The sequence below is a fragment of the Melanotaenia boesemani genome, chromosome 24 (assembly GCF_017639745.1).
Source record: "Melanotaenia boesemani isolate fMelBoe1 chromosome 24, fMelBoe1.pri, whole genome shotgun sequence".
NCBI classification, from domain to species: domain Eukaryota; kingdom Metazoa; phylum Chordata; class Actinopteri; order Atheriniformes; family Melanotaeniidae; genus Melanotaenia; species Melanotaenia boesemani.
In genome coordinates this window covers 15,075,072-15,094,996 of record NC_055705.1, presented here as the reverse complement: position 1 = coordinate 15,094,996, position 19,925 = coordinate 15,075,072, and the positions used below count along the sequence as shown (strand labels likewise).

General features: G+C 38.2%; 1 protein-coding gene across 6 annotated transcripts; it reads left to right on the top strand.

Moving 5' to 3' along the window:
* On the top strand, positions 1–14,368 carry LOC121635240 (ATP-dependent RNA helicase DDX3X-like). Of its 6 annotated transcripts, XR_006009373.1 has the most exons (21): positions 2–346; positions 1,812–1,863; positions 2,807–2,854; positions 3,033–3,092; positions 4,134–4,319; positions 4,528–4,630; positions 4,740–4,862; positions 5,278–5,377; positions 5,466–5,601; positions 5,721–5,818; positions 6,207–6,305; positions 6,384–6,544; positions 6,634–6,778; positions 6,981–7,125; positions 9,799–9,849; positions 10,852–11,033; positions 11,150–11,267; positions 11,383–11,536; positions 12,091–12,215; positions 12,425–14,018; positions 14,140–14,368. XR_006009373.1 is itself a non-coding variant. In XM_041978342.1 (20 exons), the coding sequence occupies exons 1-20, from the start codon at positions 302–304 to the stop codon at positions 12,502–12,504; spliced, it is 2,199 nt and encodes a 732-aa protein (XP_041834276.1). In that variant the 5' UTR covers positions 1–301; the 3' UTR covers positions 12,505–14,368. The 6 variants fall into 6 exon arrangements, 5 of the variants coding, with proteins under 5 accessions (XP_041834276.1, XP_041834275.1, XP_041834274.1 ...); XM_041978342.1 differs by having other exon boundaries at positions 1–346; positions 1,812–1,854; positions 3,036–3,092; positions 12,425–14,368; XM_041978341.1 differs by having other exon boundaries at positions 1–346; positions 1,812–1,854; positions 12,425–14,368.
* The last annotated feature ends 5,557 nt before the right edge of the window (positions 14,369–19,925 follow it).

Genomic DNA, 19,925 nt, shown 5'->3' with positions numbered 1-19,925 from the left:
CTTAACTTGACAAACTTATGACGGCTTCATCTCTGCCTCAGCTGAAGAGTAACCGACGCAGCTGGGTTTGCATCAAGTATCATCCTTAAAGATAAAATACAGAATTTTGCCACTGCTTCAGATTCCAGAATACAATTTTTAAAAGTTACTTGGAACTGCTAAGCAAATGCAATAATTGTCATTTGTCGTAACCCCAGCAACGAGCTACTGGGATAGGAGGAAAAAAAAACAGAACATCAAACCCGGCAAACAAAGAGGTCCTTTTTTCAACGCCAACATTTTTCCTCCATATTCTATAGTTATGAGTCATGTGGCCGTCGAAAATGCCCACGGTCTAGAGCAGCAGGTAAGTCACGTCAGTTAAATTAGCCAAATGTGTTTAATGAGAAGTGGAAAACAGTAGGGATAAACATTAGCTTGCCGGCTAGCCCGACACCGTTAGCGAGATGCTATCGTGCTAGGTAGCTTGGGTGCGCTTGAATTATACACTGCAAAGAGGTTGCGAGCATGGACCACATCGACTCGCATGAAAAACAATGTAATTTCTCTACTTATTTGGAATGTGTCTGCGTGTGCTAAGTCTCTTAGTTGAACGAAGTTAATATAATTTTTATTATTCGCTCTGAATGTGAAAAAAACGCTTAATAAACATAATAGGTTAATGACAAAAAGACAGGTGGTATCGTCGGCTCTCCCGACGTCGCTCTTGTGAGCATATGTAACGCACATATCAACTATTATGTTCACTGCGTTCGTCTTGCAGCTTGGTCCACGCATAAAATGGAGGTGTAAAGGATGGAGCTAGCGGGGCTGTCACATAAACAATGCGGGTTTTGCCTTTTTAGCCCAGAGGCTATGACATCATACGTGGTATACAGTCTTCTTGATGCTATTTACTGCGGCCCATTTAAGACGGAAAAAAGTCATTTCTTCTGCGTCACTAGAAACGTAGTCTAGCTATGTCTGGTCAGACAGTTGTATGGCAACAGAAAGGTACTGCATGTCCTCAACTGATATTTGGAATATATCGGATTGTCCAATAGTGTGCACAAATGATGCAGCCTCTTAAGATAGGTCCATAGTCGAAATAGAAAAATAAAAACCCGCAACTGGAACTTCTAAGAGAATCTCCTGATTAATTGTCTAAAGGGTTATCCTGGGCACCAGTGAGATTGATGCACTAGCATAAAATATTTTCCCCATCATCCCCTTTTTTTCTCCCTTATCAGGTGCAACTATATCTTTAGCAGGTTTCAGCATGAGTCAGTCTGTAATATTTGGATGTAATCATTTATAATAAAACATGCAGAGACGTAAATGAAATGGATCCACAGGAATTTCAGTCTTCTTTCATTGAATTTGAGCAGCACTACGTTTTTCTCAAGTAACGCTTTAGAAACCCTGTGAAATTTCTTCTAATTGTTGTTATTAACTTTTTTTCTTTATTGCTTTGAGGAAGAAAAAAATATTTGCAGCCTGAAATAAAAACAGAAACTTATCCTTCAGTCACTGACAATCAGAAAAATCAGTGGGTTAGTTGTTTGGTATAGAAACTATACAAATTTGGTGAAAATGAAGCTCAGAAAAAGAAGAATCAGTAACAGAATTATTAGTATGACTGTGAGAAAACAAGTGAATTTATAAAATGATCATGTGTGACAACTGGATGAGTGAAATGTCATGATTTCCCAAAGGAATGAAGGAGTTACTGGAGTGCTTTTTATAATGCATCCTTTACATTAGATGCACATTTATAGTGCAGTTTTGTAATATTCTGAGTTGTGCATTGAGTCTTTTTATGTCTATTTTAGCTCGCTGTCCTGGACTTGAGCGCACCGGATGGACAAGGTGGAGGTACTAATAGTAAGCTGAAATTTTTTTTTGTTTTGTTTTTGTTTTTTTGTTTTTATAAAACATTAGCATATGACTTTCCTCACTGTAGTATGATTAATATCTTCTCTATGATACAAGACATGACCCGCCCTGTAATTTATGGTATGCATCATGTAAAGATTTAAATGAGTTGTGATTTAAGAGTATATCATGCAGTTCTTTTAATGCATGGAAATTAAAATGAGGAAGGTCCCGTCTTCTAGGCTCAAATCTAGGGGTGACAGAGCTTTTTTTATTATTATTATTTATAAAACTTTTATTATGTCATTTTTTTTCTTTACTGATTTTTATTGTTTTACTGTGTAGTGTTTTATGTTGTAATTTTATTGTTCAGCTCTTTGTACAACTCTGGTAGCAGTAAATGTGCTATATAAATAAACTTTAACTTGAATAATGCTTTTATTTACCAAGATTTATTCTTAAAGATAAAACACATGAGGCACCTCACAAAAAATGCATGTTTCTAGTTTATCTTGCTTTTCCGAAGTGAGTTCCTTTGTGGTGTTTTGTATTGTAGTTGCATCACCTTAAACCTGATGTTGTCACAGAAATACAAATCAGTGTGAAATATCAAAGGTGTTTTTCTGTTTTTACATAGAATGAAATGCTTAAGCAGTGGGATAGACTTGCACCTGTTTAGAGTAACACATTTTATGATGACTTTATTTATTTAGTACATTCCACATCTTCTTTTCTTTGTCAATGTATACAATAATTAAAAAAAGAACAATTATATGACAGCACTTAGCTACTTGGTCCAGCTTCATATTTCTGTGCAATTCTATTGCAGATGCATTACAGATATACAATGTCATGTGACCAGATACATTTTGCATGGCTGTTTCCAGAGTGTATATCAACATATATTAGGTTAATCATCACTAATGTTGGACTTTGTCTTTTTCTCATTCAGGGCGATATATTCCTCCACATTTACGAAATAAAGATGCATCCAAGAATGGTAAGTGGGATTAAGTTACGTTTGCAAACACAGATCAGAGTCCTTTGTACTGTGTTAATATTTTAGTGTATTACCCAGAAACTGCTATGGACGCACTTGTAAAAACGTTGTTGGTCTTTATTGTAACTGCATTTGTTATTGGTCATAACTCCTGTCAATAAATTGTCTTCCTATCTAGTAGGAAATGCCTTTGCTGCTGGACGACAGGGTGGCTACACCATAGCACCTGCAGCTACTTGTAAGTTTGTCTCTGAACTTCATCTACAAAACTAAACACCAGAGATTTTCAGAAGATACTCCGGACAGTTTTAAGTAGTCCTTTTCTGCAGTTGCTGTTTACAAAAGCACGTCACACCAGGAGACTTTGTATAAAGAGAAGCTCTCCTGATTAGAAATATGAGGGAAGGGATGCACAAACACAGAGGCAGCAAATGTTGTGGATTATTTGCTGACATGTTCATACAGTTTCTCACCTGCTGACGTTCTGGATGATTCTAGGGACTGGGTGGAAAATCTCTGAAGAAAGTGGACATCTGTATTCTTAACGTGCCACCATTTCTAGAACATTTCAGCTGTGAAAGCAGCCCAAAACTCAGTGATTTTGCTGTGAGCAGCCATGTCTTAGCAGATAATCCACAGCGACAGTAGTGTATAAGCTATGATGAGACTTCATTTTCTAATATGAGGTTTTAGATACCTGAATCCACAGTAAACTTTTTGTTTTTTAATTTTTTTTGTTGAACATTTGCTCCACATAAGAATAATTGTATTCCCCTGGCTTTGTTTTGTGGGATATTATTTGGAAACACAAAGTAGGTGACTGAGTGAGAGTCGATAAGTGGTAATGCCAGCACGTTTGTTTGGTGTGGAAGATAAACGGTTCTAAATTCCTCTCTTAACTCAGGCATTTAGTCATTTGTTTACTATGGGGAATATAGTAAGTGATTCATAAGCGAAATGCTACTTTAAAATACAAGTGTACTGTTTTTAATTAATAAATGTATCAAAATCAAAACATTTAATAAAAATGTCCATTAAGTCCTTTAAGCTGCTACATCCACAGTCTTATTAACTTTTAACTATATTTAATGTCATGTAGAAAAACCTGAAAATTAATTTATCTGTTTGTTTGAAGCAAGCAGCAAAATTCTAAACTAAACAAGGACTTTTCCCATTAATGGCTGCGATAATTAATAATCCTGCAGATGTGGCATTGATGTCCCGCTGGGACCATCATCATTTCCCTCCCAGTTCAGAATGATTCTTCTTTTTTCCTCAGACGGTTGGGACGGAGGGCGCAACAACTTTGTTAACGGCTACCATGACAACCGCATGGCCGGGAACTCCTTTAATCGTGGCCCGCCCCGCATGGAGCGAGGACGAGGTGGAGTTGGAGCAGGCGGTTACCGTGGCAACAGGGGCGGCTCATTCAACCCCATCAACCCAACGCAGCCAATAGGCTTTGGTGAGTACTAGAATGAAAGTGTGATTTTAGTTTGACTGCCTTTGTGAATAAAGTTTTTGTTTTCAGAGTGATCCTAAACACATTATGTGAACAGTGTTACATGGTAAACAGAGACCACCTGTACTCTTCCCTAATGTGCTAAGCTAATCATTTAGCACTCTTATGTGTGACTCATCCTCTGATGGTTTTACATTAATTCTTTTGTTAGACACAAGCGGCTGGAACACTGCCAAGGACGCCTATAGCAGTTTTGGCAATAACCGAGGAAAGTCTGCCTTCTTCAATGACAGAGGCAACGCTAATAGAGGAAGGTGAGCAATGAAGCGGCTTACAGATAAGGCACCGCAGATCAAAACTCACTTTTACTAAGAAGCAACATTTTAGTGTCATCATACATCAGCTTTTTCTATCTGTGCTTAGGTTTGATCACGGTGGATTTGGTGGTGCTGGTGGTGGAGGAGGAGGGAACAGTCGCTGGGTGGAAGAGTCCAGAGACGATGGAGACTGGTCCAAACCAACGACACGCAACGAACGCCTTGAACAGTGAGTTCATCTAATTCATCACGTTGAGTTGGGATTTCATTTTAGTGGTTTCAAAAGGAGAAGTCATGTACAGTTCATGATTCAGTTCTCACAGATATTGTTGGGGGTTTATTGAATATTTATATTATAGAATAACTAATTGGATTAAGGGAGCACACTAAAAAATATCCCTGATCAGTTATAGAAACAATTTATTCCGTAATACAGTTAGGATTGTTATCTAACAGCTCAACCCCTTCCCATAAAAATCTTAGTACAGCAACTAAATTCATGCAGATGACTTGTCATGTTGTTAGCTCATAAAATATTAGACATGAAATTCTTCTAAAAACCATAATTATTATTATTAAAAATAGTAATTGATTTAGCTTATAAAATTGTCTAACATAGACTAACTTGTTCTGTGTTTCTGTAGTGAGTTGTTCTCCGGCAGTAACACTGGGATTAACTTCGAGAAATATGATGACATTCCCGTGGAGGCTACAGGACAGAACTGCCCCCACCACATAGAGAGTGTAAGTTTCCAACAATAAGTAACCAAAAATACAGGATTTGTTTCCACCAACTTTTTCTAAGTGTCTCTGTGTGTTTGTGATATGATAGTTTCAGGATGTGGACATGGGGGAGATTATCATGGGCAACATCGCTCTGAGTCGTTACACCCGACCAACTCCTGTCCAGAAATACGCTATTCCTATAATCAAGTCCAAGAGAGACCTCATGGCTTGTGCTCAGACAGGTAATACAGATATAGTTCATAATGCTTCTGTAACATAACAATAAATTATGCTGGTAACACATGGTGTCTTGACATATGCTGCTGAATACGTGTGATAACGGATGAGGCTGCGTTTTCAGGTTCTGGGAAGACGGCGGCCTTCCTGCTGCCAATCCTCAGCCAGATCTACACGGACGGACCAGGAGAAGCTCTTAATGCAGCTAAAGCTTCTGGACAGGTTAAAAACTATTTAATAGCTCTTAAAACCGTTGCAGGAAGTCTTCTTTTGTCTGCCTCAGTTTTTTTGGGAATTACCCAGTCCCTCTTATTCCTCAACAAGCATCTAGATTTGCTCAGTCCAAATAAACTTATATAATTACCATCTTGTAAGTTTTATATTCGTATTGTAACCTCTTTTGAGTGATATTAGCTCAGAAGTGAATAACTGCTTACTTAGTACGTCCATATAAGTGACCTGTATTCTGTAACCTATTAATGTGAAGTTTGAGCTTGAGTTTAACTGGTGAGCAGCCAACTGAGACTGGACTCCATCCTGTACTACATGCCCTGTACTAAGCAAAAAAGAAATGGCTCTAAGACTAAAACCTGCCATCACTGATTTGCAGGAGAATGGAAAGTATGGGCGTCGTAAGCAGTACCCCATTGCTCTGGTGCTGGCTCCAACCAGAGAACTGGCACTGCAAATATATGATGAAGCCAGAAAGGTATGTACGAAAGGCTCAAACTTGACATTTTTTTACAGTGAATTACTGCATATTTATCCTTCCCTGTTTTTGTGCTAGTTTTCCTACCGCTCCAGAGTGCGTCCCTGTGTTGTATATGGTGGAGCAGACATTGGCCAGCAGATTAGAGACCTGGAGAGAGGCTGCCACCTGCTGGTGGCCACACCTGGAAGACTGGTGGATATGATGGAGAGAGGCAAGATTGGACTGGACTACTGCAAGTAAGACATGGACAAAAAGAGTTAGTGATGAATGAAATTATAATTAATGCTTTATGTTTTTTAACTTCCTTCTCTTCCGCCCACCTTAGCTACCTGATTCTAGATGAGGCAGATCGGATGCTGGACATGGGCTTTGAACCACAGATAAGACGCATTGTTGAACAAGATACCATGCCGCACAAAGGCATCAGACAAACTTTGATGTTCAGTGCTACGTTTCCTAAAGAGATCCAGGTGTGTTTGGGAGTCCAGTTCCCAGTTTTGTCCAAGAGATTAATCTTTCCCGCCAGCTCTCAGCTGTTGCCAGAGCTGACTCAGTATAACGAAGTTGGTAGTTTATATCAGGATATGAATTTAAAAGGATAAATAATTTATGTTTTTTTTACTGCACATTGAAAAGTTTTCTGGTAAACACATCATTTAAATCCCTCTGCAGATCCTAGCTCGGGATTTCCTGGAGGAGTACATCTTCCTGGCAGTGGGCAGAGTGGGTTCCACCTCAGAGAACATTACTCAGAAAGTAGTGTGGGTGGAAGAGAGCGATAAAAGGTCTTTCCTCCTGGACCTGCTCAGTGCAACAGGTAAGATTGCCTCTTAACAACTAATAAGGATAAATATTTTAGTGTGTATGTTAAGTATTACGTTGTAATCTGTCAGTGGAATTGACTTTTTTTCCCATTCACTGAGTTTTTTTTTTTGCCCCTTTTTAAGATGGTTTATTAAAAATATATATATTTTTTAATTTTCTTGTCAGAAACCTTTATGTATTGTGTAATCTAGCTTACCCTGCCAATTTGTGATAGCCCTATATGATCTTGTTTATTTGTTCTTGGCCAGTTTATAACAGTTACTTCGTAGTTATTGTAATAGTGGAGAAATGCAGCTTATACTGATATATTTTCTGCCATCTGTTTTTAGTTCCTACATGAGTGTCGAACTACTGCCAGCATGCTTTAACACATAATGCATTTTTATTTCCCCCTGTCCTTTTGCCATTATCATACTGTCACCCTCAGGTCTGAGCCATTACATTACTACATGTGTCATGCTTAGCACAGTGTAATGTCCATCAGTGCCACTTCCAGATATTTCAAAACATTTAAAAAATAAACGTTCTGCTTTGTCTTCTATGGAAAGGGCAATAAGCATATTTCTAATCTTTATTTTAAGGGTGTGAAAGTTCAGTTCCAGTCCTAAAAAAGTTGGGATGCTGTGTAAGATTTAAATTAAAACAGAATGTAGTGATTTACAAATCTGAAAAGTTACATTTCATTCCCTGTAGAACATAAACAACATGTCAGAGGTGGTGTTTACTGTCGTGTAACATTCCCTCTTTATACAGCTGTCTGTGTCCCTTTTTGGTCTGATGCAGGATCCTAGCTGGTCAGCAGTCGTGGACCTTTGTTGCCAATTTTTTATTTATTTTAGTTTCTCAAAATGTTTTGTATTGGTGAAAGGTCTGGACTGCAGGCAGACGAAGTCTTCTCTTGTGAAGTCATACTGCTGTGATGGATCCAGTGTGTGGTTTAGGATTGTCTTGCTGAAGTCTGCAAGGGCTTCTCTAAAAGTGACATTGTCTGGACGGGAGCAGATGTTCTTTTAAAACCTCTATGAACTTCTCAACATAGTGGAGCCTTCACAGATGTGAAAGTGTCAGACACTAATGTAATTCCATACTATTAGACATGCAGGCTTTTGAAATGTCTGCTGATAACAAGCTGGATGGTCATTGTTTCATCAGGATACAGTGTCCAATTTCCAAAAAGAGTTGAGTCATCTGGCCACAGAACAGCTTTCAACTTACCCTTAGACCATTGTAAATGAGCTTTGGTCCAGAGAAGACATCAGCATTTCTGGATCATGTTCACAGATGGCTTCTAATTTCCATGATAGAGCTTTAACCTGCACTTGAGGATTTCATAGTGAACTGTGTTCACAGACAGTTATTTCTGGAAGTGATTCTGAGCCAAGGAATCATTTCTAGTAGAGATTCATCTCTGTTTGTAATGCAGCAAAGTCTTTGACTTTCTCATGCATACAGAGATTCCTCCTATTTATCAGAATATTTTGCAGATATTATACAATGTAGATGATGGGATCTTTAAAGTCTGCACAGTTTTACATTGAGGAACATGTTTCTGAAATCGCTCCCCAGTTTTTAAATGTAGTTTGTCTCAGATTGTTGATTTGCCCGTCTTTACTGAGAGGGTCTGTCTGAAATGCTGCTTTTATACCTGCTATATGTCTGCTTATACCTGCTGCCAGTTAACTTTATTATTTCTCAGATCCTCTTTTAGTTGTTTTGGATTTGTGTTGATTACTTTTCCAGCCAGTTGTTGCTCATCTTCCAACTTTTTTGAGATATGTTGCTGCCGTCTGATTCAAAATGAGCTAATATTTTCTCTGCAACGGTAAAATGTCTGTTGCAACAGCTGATATGTTGCATTTGGGAATAAAATGAGGGTTGTGAAATTTGCAAGCTATTCCATCCTGTTTTTATTCACATTTTACACAGTGTCCCAAGGTTTTTGGAATTGGGGTTATAAAACTTTATGCAAGACACATTCACTAAGTTTTGTAGTTGACTTTACACCCAGTTAATATTTTTTTTCTTGGCCTAAGGAAAGGCAGTGATCATAACTGAGTATATTGTTATTATTAAAATATTAATCACTTAGTTTTAATTAAAATGATTTTAAATTGTCACCCCTGTGGTTGGGGAAGTAAACCATTTTCTCTTGTTAACCAGTGTTGTTAGGTGCTTCTCATTGTCAAGTAAGGATCCTTACTGGCTGTTTTTAGGAAGCCAAATGATAAAATCTCACTTCTAATGTCAAGTCCTTTAGAAGAACTTAATCCTTTGGTAAAACTTTAAGGATGCTTTTGTTGTTTACATTCTCAATGTCTCAATTGCTCCTGTGAATGATTGCCCAGACAGAACAAAGACTGATTCTTTTACTTACTTTTCCTTTTTCATTGCATTTGTTGCCACCATTAAGTTGTAATGTGCTCTATCAGCTGTTAGGTATTCAGTTAGCAGCTGTTAAACAGCAGTGTGGGTTGGTGGGGTTTTTGAGGCGACCTTGCCAGAACGCTTCTAAATCCAAGGCAGGTTTCTTTTTCCAAACTTCATGAGACAACTTGAAATTAAAATCTTACGAATGACTTTGAGAAGCACCTATGAATAGAGCCATTAAACCTCTATAAAATCAGGAGTATTAGATATAAAAACTTTGGTGTGGTTTTATCCCAAGTCATCCCCAACGAGGTACAGGACAATACTGGAGACAACATAGAGAAACCTGGTAAGATCCACAACCAAGAATCTTATATCTGTCATCTCATATCCTGAATAAGTTTGCCTGACTTCATTATTCTTTTCTGTGGATGGAGAATCCTTGTTTATTTAGTAGTTTTAGGCAGCATTTAGCATTCCGCTAATTAGGTCTGCTTAGCTTAACTTAAACATGCCTGTTGTTTATTTTCATACCTCAGGAGTTTTTTTTTTTGTGGCATATTTATGTTTAGTATGTTGCTGTGTTGTTTTTATGTCAGATCCTTAGCCTTGATGGAGAGAGTCTGGTCATGTTGAACTCAGGTTGTTTTGATGCCATCACCTCTTGCAAACCAGTGGATATAAATGAGGGGGAAGAGTCGAGTGACCAAAGTCTTTCCATCAGTGGCTCACTAGTCCTTGCATGCAAATTCTGTGCTGCAGATGCTGTTTAGTTTTTATGTTGCCCTTTATTTTCATCCACATTGCATCCTTTGTCTCATTATTTTGTTTATAGGCAAAAAATGGATCGTGATGTGGGTAGTTGTATCCCAGGAACCTGCATGTGTCACACCACAGACTGAAACACCTTTTTATTTTGAGAGATCTACCAGTAGACACACCCGACAACTGATTGATTTCACAACTAAAAATTCACCACAGATTTTTTTTAACTATTGTCTTATAGAATGGACAATCTGTTTTTTTGTTTTGTTTTTTTTTTTTTGCATGTTGGTGGTAATTTTTTAAAATATTTTTATTTGTTTTGTTATTGATTGATAGGTGGTGTTGCTGTACATGGTCAGAGCCATTGTGTAGTAGAGCAGGGAGTCTGAATTTTGTGTAAAAAGCTGATTGTAGATGCTCCCAGAAATACATTTTGTGTAATATTCGAGTCAGTATTGTAGGATTTTTAAACTAATTTGAGTTTGTAATATTCAGTCCAAACATAAAGCATCCTACAACAGCTTCAAGTCTGAGTTTTCTTTTTGTGGTATTTATTGTGGGTGTCGTTTCTCTCCCTGTCTACCAGGTAAGGACTCGCTGACTCTGGTTTTTGTGGAGACCAAGAAAGGTGCTGATGCCTTGGAGGACTTTCTGTATCGGGAGGGATATGCTTGCACCAGTATCCATGGCGACCGTTCCCAGAGAGACAGAGAGGAGGCCTTGAACCAGTTCAGATCAGGAAAATGTCCCATTCTGGTGGCCACAGCGGTCAGTAAAAATAAAATCGGATTATTTATATTTAATATTTTTAAACAAAAGTGTTTGAACTTAAAGGCTTTAAAGTATTGCTGTGATTTTTAGTGTTCTTTCTCTCGTGTTCTCAGGTTGCAGCTCGAGGTTTGGACATCTCCAATGTGAAGCATGTTATTAATTTCGACCTGCCAAGTGACATAGAGGAATATGTCCATCGTATTGGGCGTACAGGACGAGTGGGAAACCTGGGTATGTCTATAAAAGTATCCAGATAAGTTATAATTTACTGCAGCTCCTGCATAAATATGTACAATGTTTTTTTTTTGTTTTTTTTTTTTCCGTCTCGTGTGTGTTTACTTTGTAGGGCTGGCCACATCATTCTTTAATGACAAAAATGGGAACATCACTAAAGACCTGCTGGACATCTTAGTAGAGGCCAAACAGGAAGTTCCTTCATGGCTGGAAAGCCTGGCCTATGAACACCAGCATAAGAGCAGCAACAGAGGACGGTCTAAGAGGTGCATACGTACATATTCTCTCCTTGAAACTGAGCAAATATGTCCTATACAGTACCCTGCTGAAGTCTTCATATTGTGTGTCCATAGAGCGAGACTTTCTTGTCATCTTTTACAGTTGCTATGGTAATAGTTTTCCAGACTTTCTGAAGGTCTTTCAAAGTTTTTATTTCGATGTTTGCCACTTTTTTTTATTTATCTATTTTTGTACATGACTTTCAGAGGGATGTTTTTCTTGTTCATCCACTTAACGGTGATCTATGAATCATTCAGGCACTAACGGGCGTTAGTGTCGTTTACAAAGAGACAACCAAGAACAAAAATTGTCTTTTTAGAGATGTTGTGTCATGAAATGGTGTTTTGCAGTAACATGGTGATTCCCAGTGAGCTGTTACCTCATATCTCAGCTGTGTGTCCTTAAAGAAATTTAGGAAACTGGAAGTTTGCACATTAAATTACTTCATGTTTTCCTGACAATAAATAGAGTGGCTCTGTACTTCATAAAAATAATGTTTTACATCGAAATAATGTTTTTTTTTTTTTTATTATCTCTGCAGGTTCTCTGGGGGTTTTGGAGCTCGTGATTATCGTCAAACAGCTGCAGGCGGGACCGCAGGAGCGTTTGGAGGGCGTGGAGGACGCAGCCAGGGAGGACACGGAGGCAACCGTGGCTTTGGAGGAGGTGAGGAGGGTTAACTGGCAGATTTATATTACAAAATATTGTAACACTGGCTGATAAATATTACAAAATTATTATCTGAAGCACTTTTCTTTAAAACTTAAAAGTGCATTTCAGCTTCTTTCCAGTACCTCTGGAACAAATCGCAAGACAAATTAAAATTGAATTTAAGATGAAGCCTTTTAAGTTTTCTCTGTTTTTCTCCTTCTCAGGGGGATTTGGCAACTTCTACACAAGCGACGGCTACGGAGGCAACTACTCACACTCTCAAGTTGACTGGTGGGGCAACTAGGTGTCTCCATCCTCTCTTTATTCATCTCTTCCTTCTCACTCACCCTCCATCCTTTCTCTACAGTGTCTTCTACATCCCATCTGTCTTGTCGCCTCCATTATTCCCCAGAACCCACATGCATGTTATTAAACTATTTATACACATTTATATAGCCCCCCTGTCTATCCCCAACTCACTCATGTCTTCATTAGCTTTAGATTTTTCTTGTGCTTTTCATCTCCACCTTTGTCTTTACAAAAGCTTCTTAATTTCTTAATATGGGCCAAATTATTAAGGAATTCTTGGAATTTTACTTGGTTATTTTTCCAACACTGGACACAGATTTGTGCTAGCTTCCAGCTAACAGCAACGTTTGGTTTCAGTGAAGAATTTTTAAATCATTTCTCCTTCATGACGCTTGTCTGGAGGAAAATGACCAATTGTAGTTCAAGGTGTTCTGAACGGCCCGGAGATAGGATGTGTTACGAATTACAGTGTGTGGACTTTTCTTAAACAGCTGTAGAAAGGGCAAAATGTTTTTTTTTTTCTCCTCATATTTGAGTTTTGGCTTCATTGTGTTTTTGTCAGTATTCACCCAAAGCCAGTCAGGCTCATTGTGTCACATCATCTTTGTATTTACTGCATGGCCATGTTGTAAATCACTGGCCAAAAACTTTTTCTAAAGTATAGATAGGCAAGACGTCAAAGTAAAATATGTCTGCATAGAAATTCAACTATAGGAACTGGCTGAGGTCTCCTTCACTTATATGATAGATACATAAAAGGGGCCACAGAAAAAGCAAAATGTTTTGTTTTTATTTTATTTGAGTTCTGAGAAAGAAGACAACAAAGGGTCTGGACAAACTGAAATACCCCATCAGTGGAACACCAGCAGATGTTATTGCAAATTCGTACTGATGCTAGCAAGCAGTCTTAAGACTTGAGGTTGTTAATTACAACAAACATTTTCTTTCTTCTTTTAAGCAAAACAATATGGAGAATCATTTGTTTCTGTACTGTGCCTTTAAAAAGATTAAACTTTCTCTTATTTCTGTTTTAAAGCGTAACTGGCCGCAAGAAAAGGCCAAGAGCGACAAAATAATGTTTACTTGATGTCATGTAATGGGGGTTTAAACATGTATTGCTTCGTTCCCATTTTAAGGAAACAAACTAGGCTTGAACTAAATCAAACCTTGGCAAAAACAAAAACTAAAATAACTGTGATGAGGACCCTCAAACAAATTACTTAATGTCTATTGGTGTTAAATTCATCAGAAACGACTGATGAGCTGATTTCCCAAAGCTTAAAAGCACTGTAAGCATATACCCTCGTTCAGAGAGGCTATAAATGGGTCAAATTGACTTAAATTAAGATATCGTTTTGAGTATTGTGACAGCGGTTTTATGCTTTTGGGGAAACGGAGTCCTTCTCATTCGATCTGTGTCACACCAGCTCTGCTTTGAGCTTGCAGTTTTGTTTCTCAGAACCATTGTTACACTAATTGCTGGGTGAGTTGAGCCACAGATAAACATGCGTGCAGCAGATGCCATGTGCAGTGTAAATGTAGTCCCTCATAACGTGCTGTGTTGGGTAGCTTGTATAACTGCATAAATACAGTGACATCGCTGATCTGCAGTAATGTTAAATCACAGGAGTGTTTATGGTTGCTGCAAACAACCATGGCAGAACTGAATCAGACTGAAGTGGCTCTTCACCTTACTCTTAGTGCCTCCATGCTCACGAGAAACTGGATCTGCTTCCACTAATGTTGTCAACCTTGTTTGTCAAAATGTCCTTTCAAGGGTTTACACAACGTTAAAAAAAAAAAAAAAAGTTTAAAAAGGAAAAAAAATATCATGCTCACTCTATCCTGGAGAGTTAAACGGAAAAAAAAAGTCTTCTCTAAAATAAATCCAGTTTGTTTGGTCTCTGAGATCCATCGAGGTCAGAGTTAGAAGTAGCGACTGGGATTATCAAGCCTTACCTATTTGACGGTAGTGACAGCCGGGGCTTCCCAAGGATGCAATGCCACATATCTGGAGCACATTTCAGCCATGCACGGCATTTTCTTAAACCTAAAGTTTGTCCCCCAAACCAAAGAGGATGCACACATTCTTCATTTCTCCAAAGTAATCTGTCAAAAATAAAACGTACTGGCAGTAAGTGGCAAGTTTCAAAAGTTTCCCTCTTTCACACTGATGCACTCACATGAGAAGCAGCAGTTTTGGTCTTTGGATTGGCAGCTGTTGCTACTAATTTACCCTCCGTCTGCATGATATGTCCAGAAATAGTCGTGGACATAAACTGTGGGTGTTAAATTTGGGACCCTGCTAGGATCTTAGATCACTTAAGAAACGAAACGGCTAAATTGTGCTAGCTAAAAGTGGCAAATCAGAACTGTCAGCATTAATGACGTATAATCCCTGGTTAGCCCTGATTGGCTCTGCCGTGAAACAAGACTTCAAGGGGCAGTCGACCTGCGCCCAGGATCTTCACATTTCATCCCTGATTGAGTTTGTAAAGGGAGCTCCACTGTACATTTGGACATTTTAGTGGTCCAGTTCCCCACTGCATCACTTAAGCAGCAGAATGAGCTGAAAAGAGATGCTCTGTTGTTACATAGTGGGGGAAAATGTTCATTTTTATCTGGCTCTTAATTTGTTTTGTTTACATAAAGAACATAGATTAAGTGTAAATAGTTAAACTCCTCATAAAACAAATGTGAAGCAGTAAGTTTACAAAATTGCATTTAATCACTCAGCTTTGGACCAGACAGTGTCTGGTAAGCTTTGTTCAGTGGGTCATTTGAGCTGAGTTGTCAAAACAATAATGGAAAATTGATGCAAACACTTAAATGAACTAGGAAGAGTCGATTCTCACAAGGCGGCTCTCCTCAGATTTCCCACTGGCTTTTAACAAAGCTGGACCAAGACAATAAAACATATGCAAGTGTTGTTGTTTTTTTGGTCAAGGAGTTAAAAATGCCAAGTGAACAGCAGGCTTTAGTAACATTTAAATTTAGCAGATTTTCCTGTCCTTTATTTTTTCCTCCCTCGTTTTTCTTTTTTAAATAAACCCTTTCCATCATTCTTTAGATCCTTTTCCCTCAAGTACGTTCTGGAGGGATGTTAGGGAAACTAATTGGCTTTAACATTTTTGAAGAGTTTCTGGCTGAGGATTCATGCAGACAGCTGGTCACACAAAGATAGAAATCTGTCATGTTAGACTTTATGTTACGACATGTCCCAGTGAACTTAACAAGAGCTGTGAAAGGATGGAACAATGCAGTCCACCACATCCAACAAGTTGCACCTTTTTCATTTATAAACAAAAACAGAAACATGCTTTATTTCCTCTCAGCTACTTTCAGGTGAGGTTCAGCTGTCAGATTAATCATATTTTTACTGTGGTATAAATTGCTCAAACAGCTAGAGGGGTCCCAATGGATGATTTCTGCATCATTAAGCCAGTTTTTTTTTTTTCCTTCCTTTCCTGTAGCCATGATAGTTGTACACCTTTTATTTTCTCCTGCAGCAATGGTGGATAGTTTCCATCTTAGCAACAGTTCGTGAAAGAAATCTTAAGTATGAAGGAATAACCAGCAGGATGACGGACTGTAAGGGAAGTTGCAAATGACAATCAATTATGAAGGATAACGCTTAGTTTGATATTCTTTAGATGTTAGTCTTATAAGTTTTGTGGTTACTTTTATTTGTAGAAATTACATCAAGCAGCTGTCATGTTGATGGTTTCTTTAAACCACGCTAACTTGTATTATCCATAAAGGAGAACTCGGATGTGAAGCTGTTGCCTGTTACAAGAGCAAATACTAGTTTTAGATGCTGACTACTGTAATTATTTATTCCTTTTCAGCCACAGATAGCAGCTTTTTGTTTTTATATTAATGTTATATTTACTAAAATACCCTTTGGAAGGACATGCAGCGTGAGAAATGAATCCATGTATTAAATCTAGTGCAGGTTGCAGACGTTGCTGTGCCTTCTGACAACCACAAGGGGGCAGTGAAGGATCAGCTGCTGCTTGTCTTCATATTTAAAAAGTGAGAAATGTAAGGTGAAACACAAGCTAACCTCTTTTTTTAATATTATTTCTAGATCAGTTCTTGCAGTATGTCTTGAGAATATTACAAATATGCAATGTCTTTTTTTTTTTGTTTTGTTTTTTTGAGCACATTCGTATTATTTGTTAGCTGTTATTAACCCTGTTAGAGTAACACTTAACTACCACTGTGCCCCAGAATCCCCCACTTCACGTTCTTAAAATGATCTCCTCAAAACTAAACTTCTACCAAAGCTTAGTAAAGTTACTTGTAGCTCACTTTAATTTTGTGTTCAGAACGATTTTCTGGATTAATTTAGGTGAGGTGAAACAGTGAAATCACCCCAAACCCTGACCCACGCACAGTGCCTTGTTATGACTCAATCACTGACTTAAGAAAGACTGAGATAAAATGGTTAGGGCTGGGTATTTATTTTATTTTATTTTTATTTTTATTTTTTTGTTGGATGTAAAATGCAAACTCTTATCTTTAATTATAGCTCGTTAATGCATCACACAATAGAAAGTGATCAATGGTATCTCCATTTGTTGAATGTCATGTTGACTACCTCGTGGTACGATCACATCCAGAAACTAGGAAAGCATTTGGAGAGCTCCTCCTCTGTCAAGGCCAGTGCTTTTCTTCTTGTAAAGACGATGTTTGAGTCTTTCCTTTTGTCATGCGCTACCTCCCCGCCAAGTGAAAGTCATTACTGGTAGTTTTTTCAAACGAGCCAGAATGGTAACATAGGAAATTAAACACTACAAAGTTTGAGCTTTCTATAGATTTGTGGCACAAAAGGATTCAAATACAATTTCAGGCACTTTTTTTTTATTTTTTACTGACAAGTGAGTCCTGGTGCTACTGAAACTTAAAATTTTTCTTTTTGTGCCATTAAGATTGCATTTAATTTGCATTAGCCGCATCAAAGGCAAGGCGTTACAGGTGGGAAAGTATGTCAGTCTCTTTGTATCCCCAGGAGTAGTTAGTATGAGTCTGAATCATGATGCTAGGACCAGCGTCAACATGATGCAGTAAAGCCAAATCCAGCATTTAAATGCCTGCAAAGCCGTCACCTACTAATACGCACCTTGCTAATTTGCTCAGGGTGTTATCTGCTAAACTAACACCATGACAACAGGATCTGTGCATGCTCCAGTCTTTGGAATAAAATATTTAAAATAATTGTAAATCGTGTAGAAATAAGTGGTTCAGTTTAAAGCTTGACATGATTCTAATTTCTTTTTGTCTAAGATGCAATTGGTCAACCGGAATAAGCCCGATGCTATCAAGCTAAAAGGGAGTGTGTTATTGCAGAGACTGACATACTTCTATTAATAAACTAGTTCCCCTCCTGTGCTTGTATCCTGGGAGAAGGAGAGGAGTCTAATGAAATGACCCAGCCGAGCGATAACTGTGACGTGGAAGCGCACGGAGCATCATCGTATGTTAGCGTGTACCTGTATCTATGCAGAAACCATAGCAGGCCTGTTTTTAGCCAGTTTGTTTTGACCATGTTGCACGCACTGTTAATGTTGTCTGAATGAAATTTCTCATTTACAAATCCAGCACTTTAATTTTGTAATTGTTTCCAAAAGCCTTTTGATGCCTTAAATTAGCAGGGATACCCAGCCCTAATGGAGCAGATGGCTAACTTAGCTGGCTTCGTATACAGCGTGGTGACTATGGTTGCTAACTTATTAGCAGGAGAAAAACTATTAATGGTGCTATACTCCCATTGCTGTGGCCTGCAGGCCCCTTTGTAGTATAAATACTTAAAATCCCAACAGAGTTTTACAGAAAATCCCTCTGTTTGTTTGTTTACCTTGAATCTTCTGTAGCACAAGTCCTTCACACCTTTGAGAGGTTTGTATGACTGGGAATGATTGCAGTTTAGCACAGCCAGGTGTTTGAAAAGATAGTTGTTTGGTTTAATGTGGGGTGTGTGTGTTGTATGGAGAGGTTCTTCCAGATATGAAACCGTTTTTATTTAATTTTTCTTTGCTTTTCTTGGGACCAGGTGGAGTTCTAGTTAACAGCAACTGTAGGATTCAGCTGTTTGCACACGAAGTTCTCAAATCTACTTTCGCTGCTAGTTTGTGTAATTTATCGAGCATTTTTGAGAAATGTTTATTTTTATAAGCCTAATACAAAAGTTGATGTTTAACAAAGTGACTTGACCAAAAGACAGTAAACAAAAACACTGGCAATTGAATGTTGAATGTCATTGGTATGAGTGAAAATTTCTATTTTTCTGGGGTAGTGTGAGCTTTTTAATGTTTAAAAGAAAAAAAAAAAAAAAAAAAGATGCAGCGAGTGGGGCTTTCGCCTTCATCGCGTCACTGTAACAGGAGGTGTTGACATCTGCTGTCACTAGTGCCAAAAATCACCTGATTGTCAGAAATGGCGGCAATACAGAACAAGCTACACCGCCTGCACATCTTTGCATGCGCCTGCAGGTTTTTACTCTCTGCGGTTCTAGTGGAAGAAGGGTGTTTTCAGATCCTTATTAGCTTGTGTTAACGTGACGGTTGTAGCGTGACAAGACCCCACCACTTAGTTCAGATTAGAGTAACTTGAGTGCTGATTGGAGTGACATTTGGCGCAGATACTAATTTTTCTTGACTTCTCAGGTTAGTTTCAGTTCATGTGTAATGGTTGAAGTTTTATGCATTTAAAGCAGACACAGCTACAGAGGAATTGAAGATTTAGACCTCAGTCTTACCACTAAGCGTATGTATTTGAAGCTAATATGCAAACTAGTACTTCTTGTATGTGGTGGTGGTCATGCATTCAGACTTGATGCACCCCTTACAAAGCTTTCTGAAAGCGCTCAGTAAAACATCTCATTCTCAGCTTATGCAGCAGAGCTTTTAATAAGAACTATTTGAAGTTAAACCGTATGTACGATGTGCACGTGGTGTAACGTGAAGCTAAAGGTGAAGCACTGTCTGTAGTTACAGATGTGACGGGTGAAGAGAAGCGCCCCGCACAGGTTACCTTTTTAAAGTCACATTTATGATCCATAAACCTGTTTGTGCAGCAGGTTCCGTCGCCAATAATTTCAAGTTACAATCGACCATAACTGGCCTATTTTTTTTTTTTTTTTAATTGGCAAATAAATTTGAGGAAATGCCAAATATGCCAAGGTTTGGATTAAAAATATAAATTTTTACAAATGATCAATGACCATTTTTTTGTAAAAAAGTAACATGCAGTACAAAAAACAAGTATCCAGATTCTCTCCAGATCAATTTTAGTTTTTCTTTCAGGAATCTTGACACTTTTCCTTCTTGTTAAAACCCTTGTTGTGAATGTCTGGCAAGTGGCCATCTTTGAAGTCTTCATCACACAGAATTAACTGTGTTATTGCTGTTGTTG

Excerpts from the sequence above, each read along its gene's own strand:
- LOC121635240 (XM_041978339.1), top strand. The coding sequence starts at position 302 with ATGAGTCATGTGGCCGTCGAAAATGCCCACGGTCTAGAGCAGCAG. Across the intron at positions 6,306-6,383 it reads TATATGATGAAGCCAGAAAG|TTTTCCTACCGCTCCAGAGT; the intron begins GTATGTACGAAA and ends TTTTTGTGCTAG. Across the intron at positions 6,779-6,980 it reads CGTTTCCTAAAGAGATCCAG|ATCCTAGCTCGGGATTTCCT; the intron begins GTGTGTTTGGGA and ends ATCCCTCTGCAG.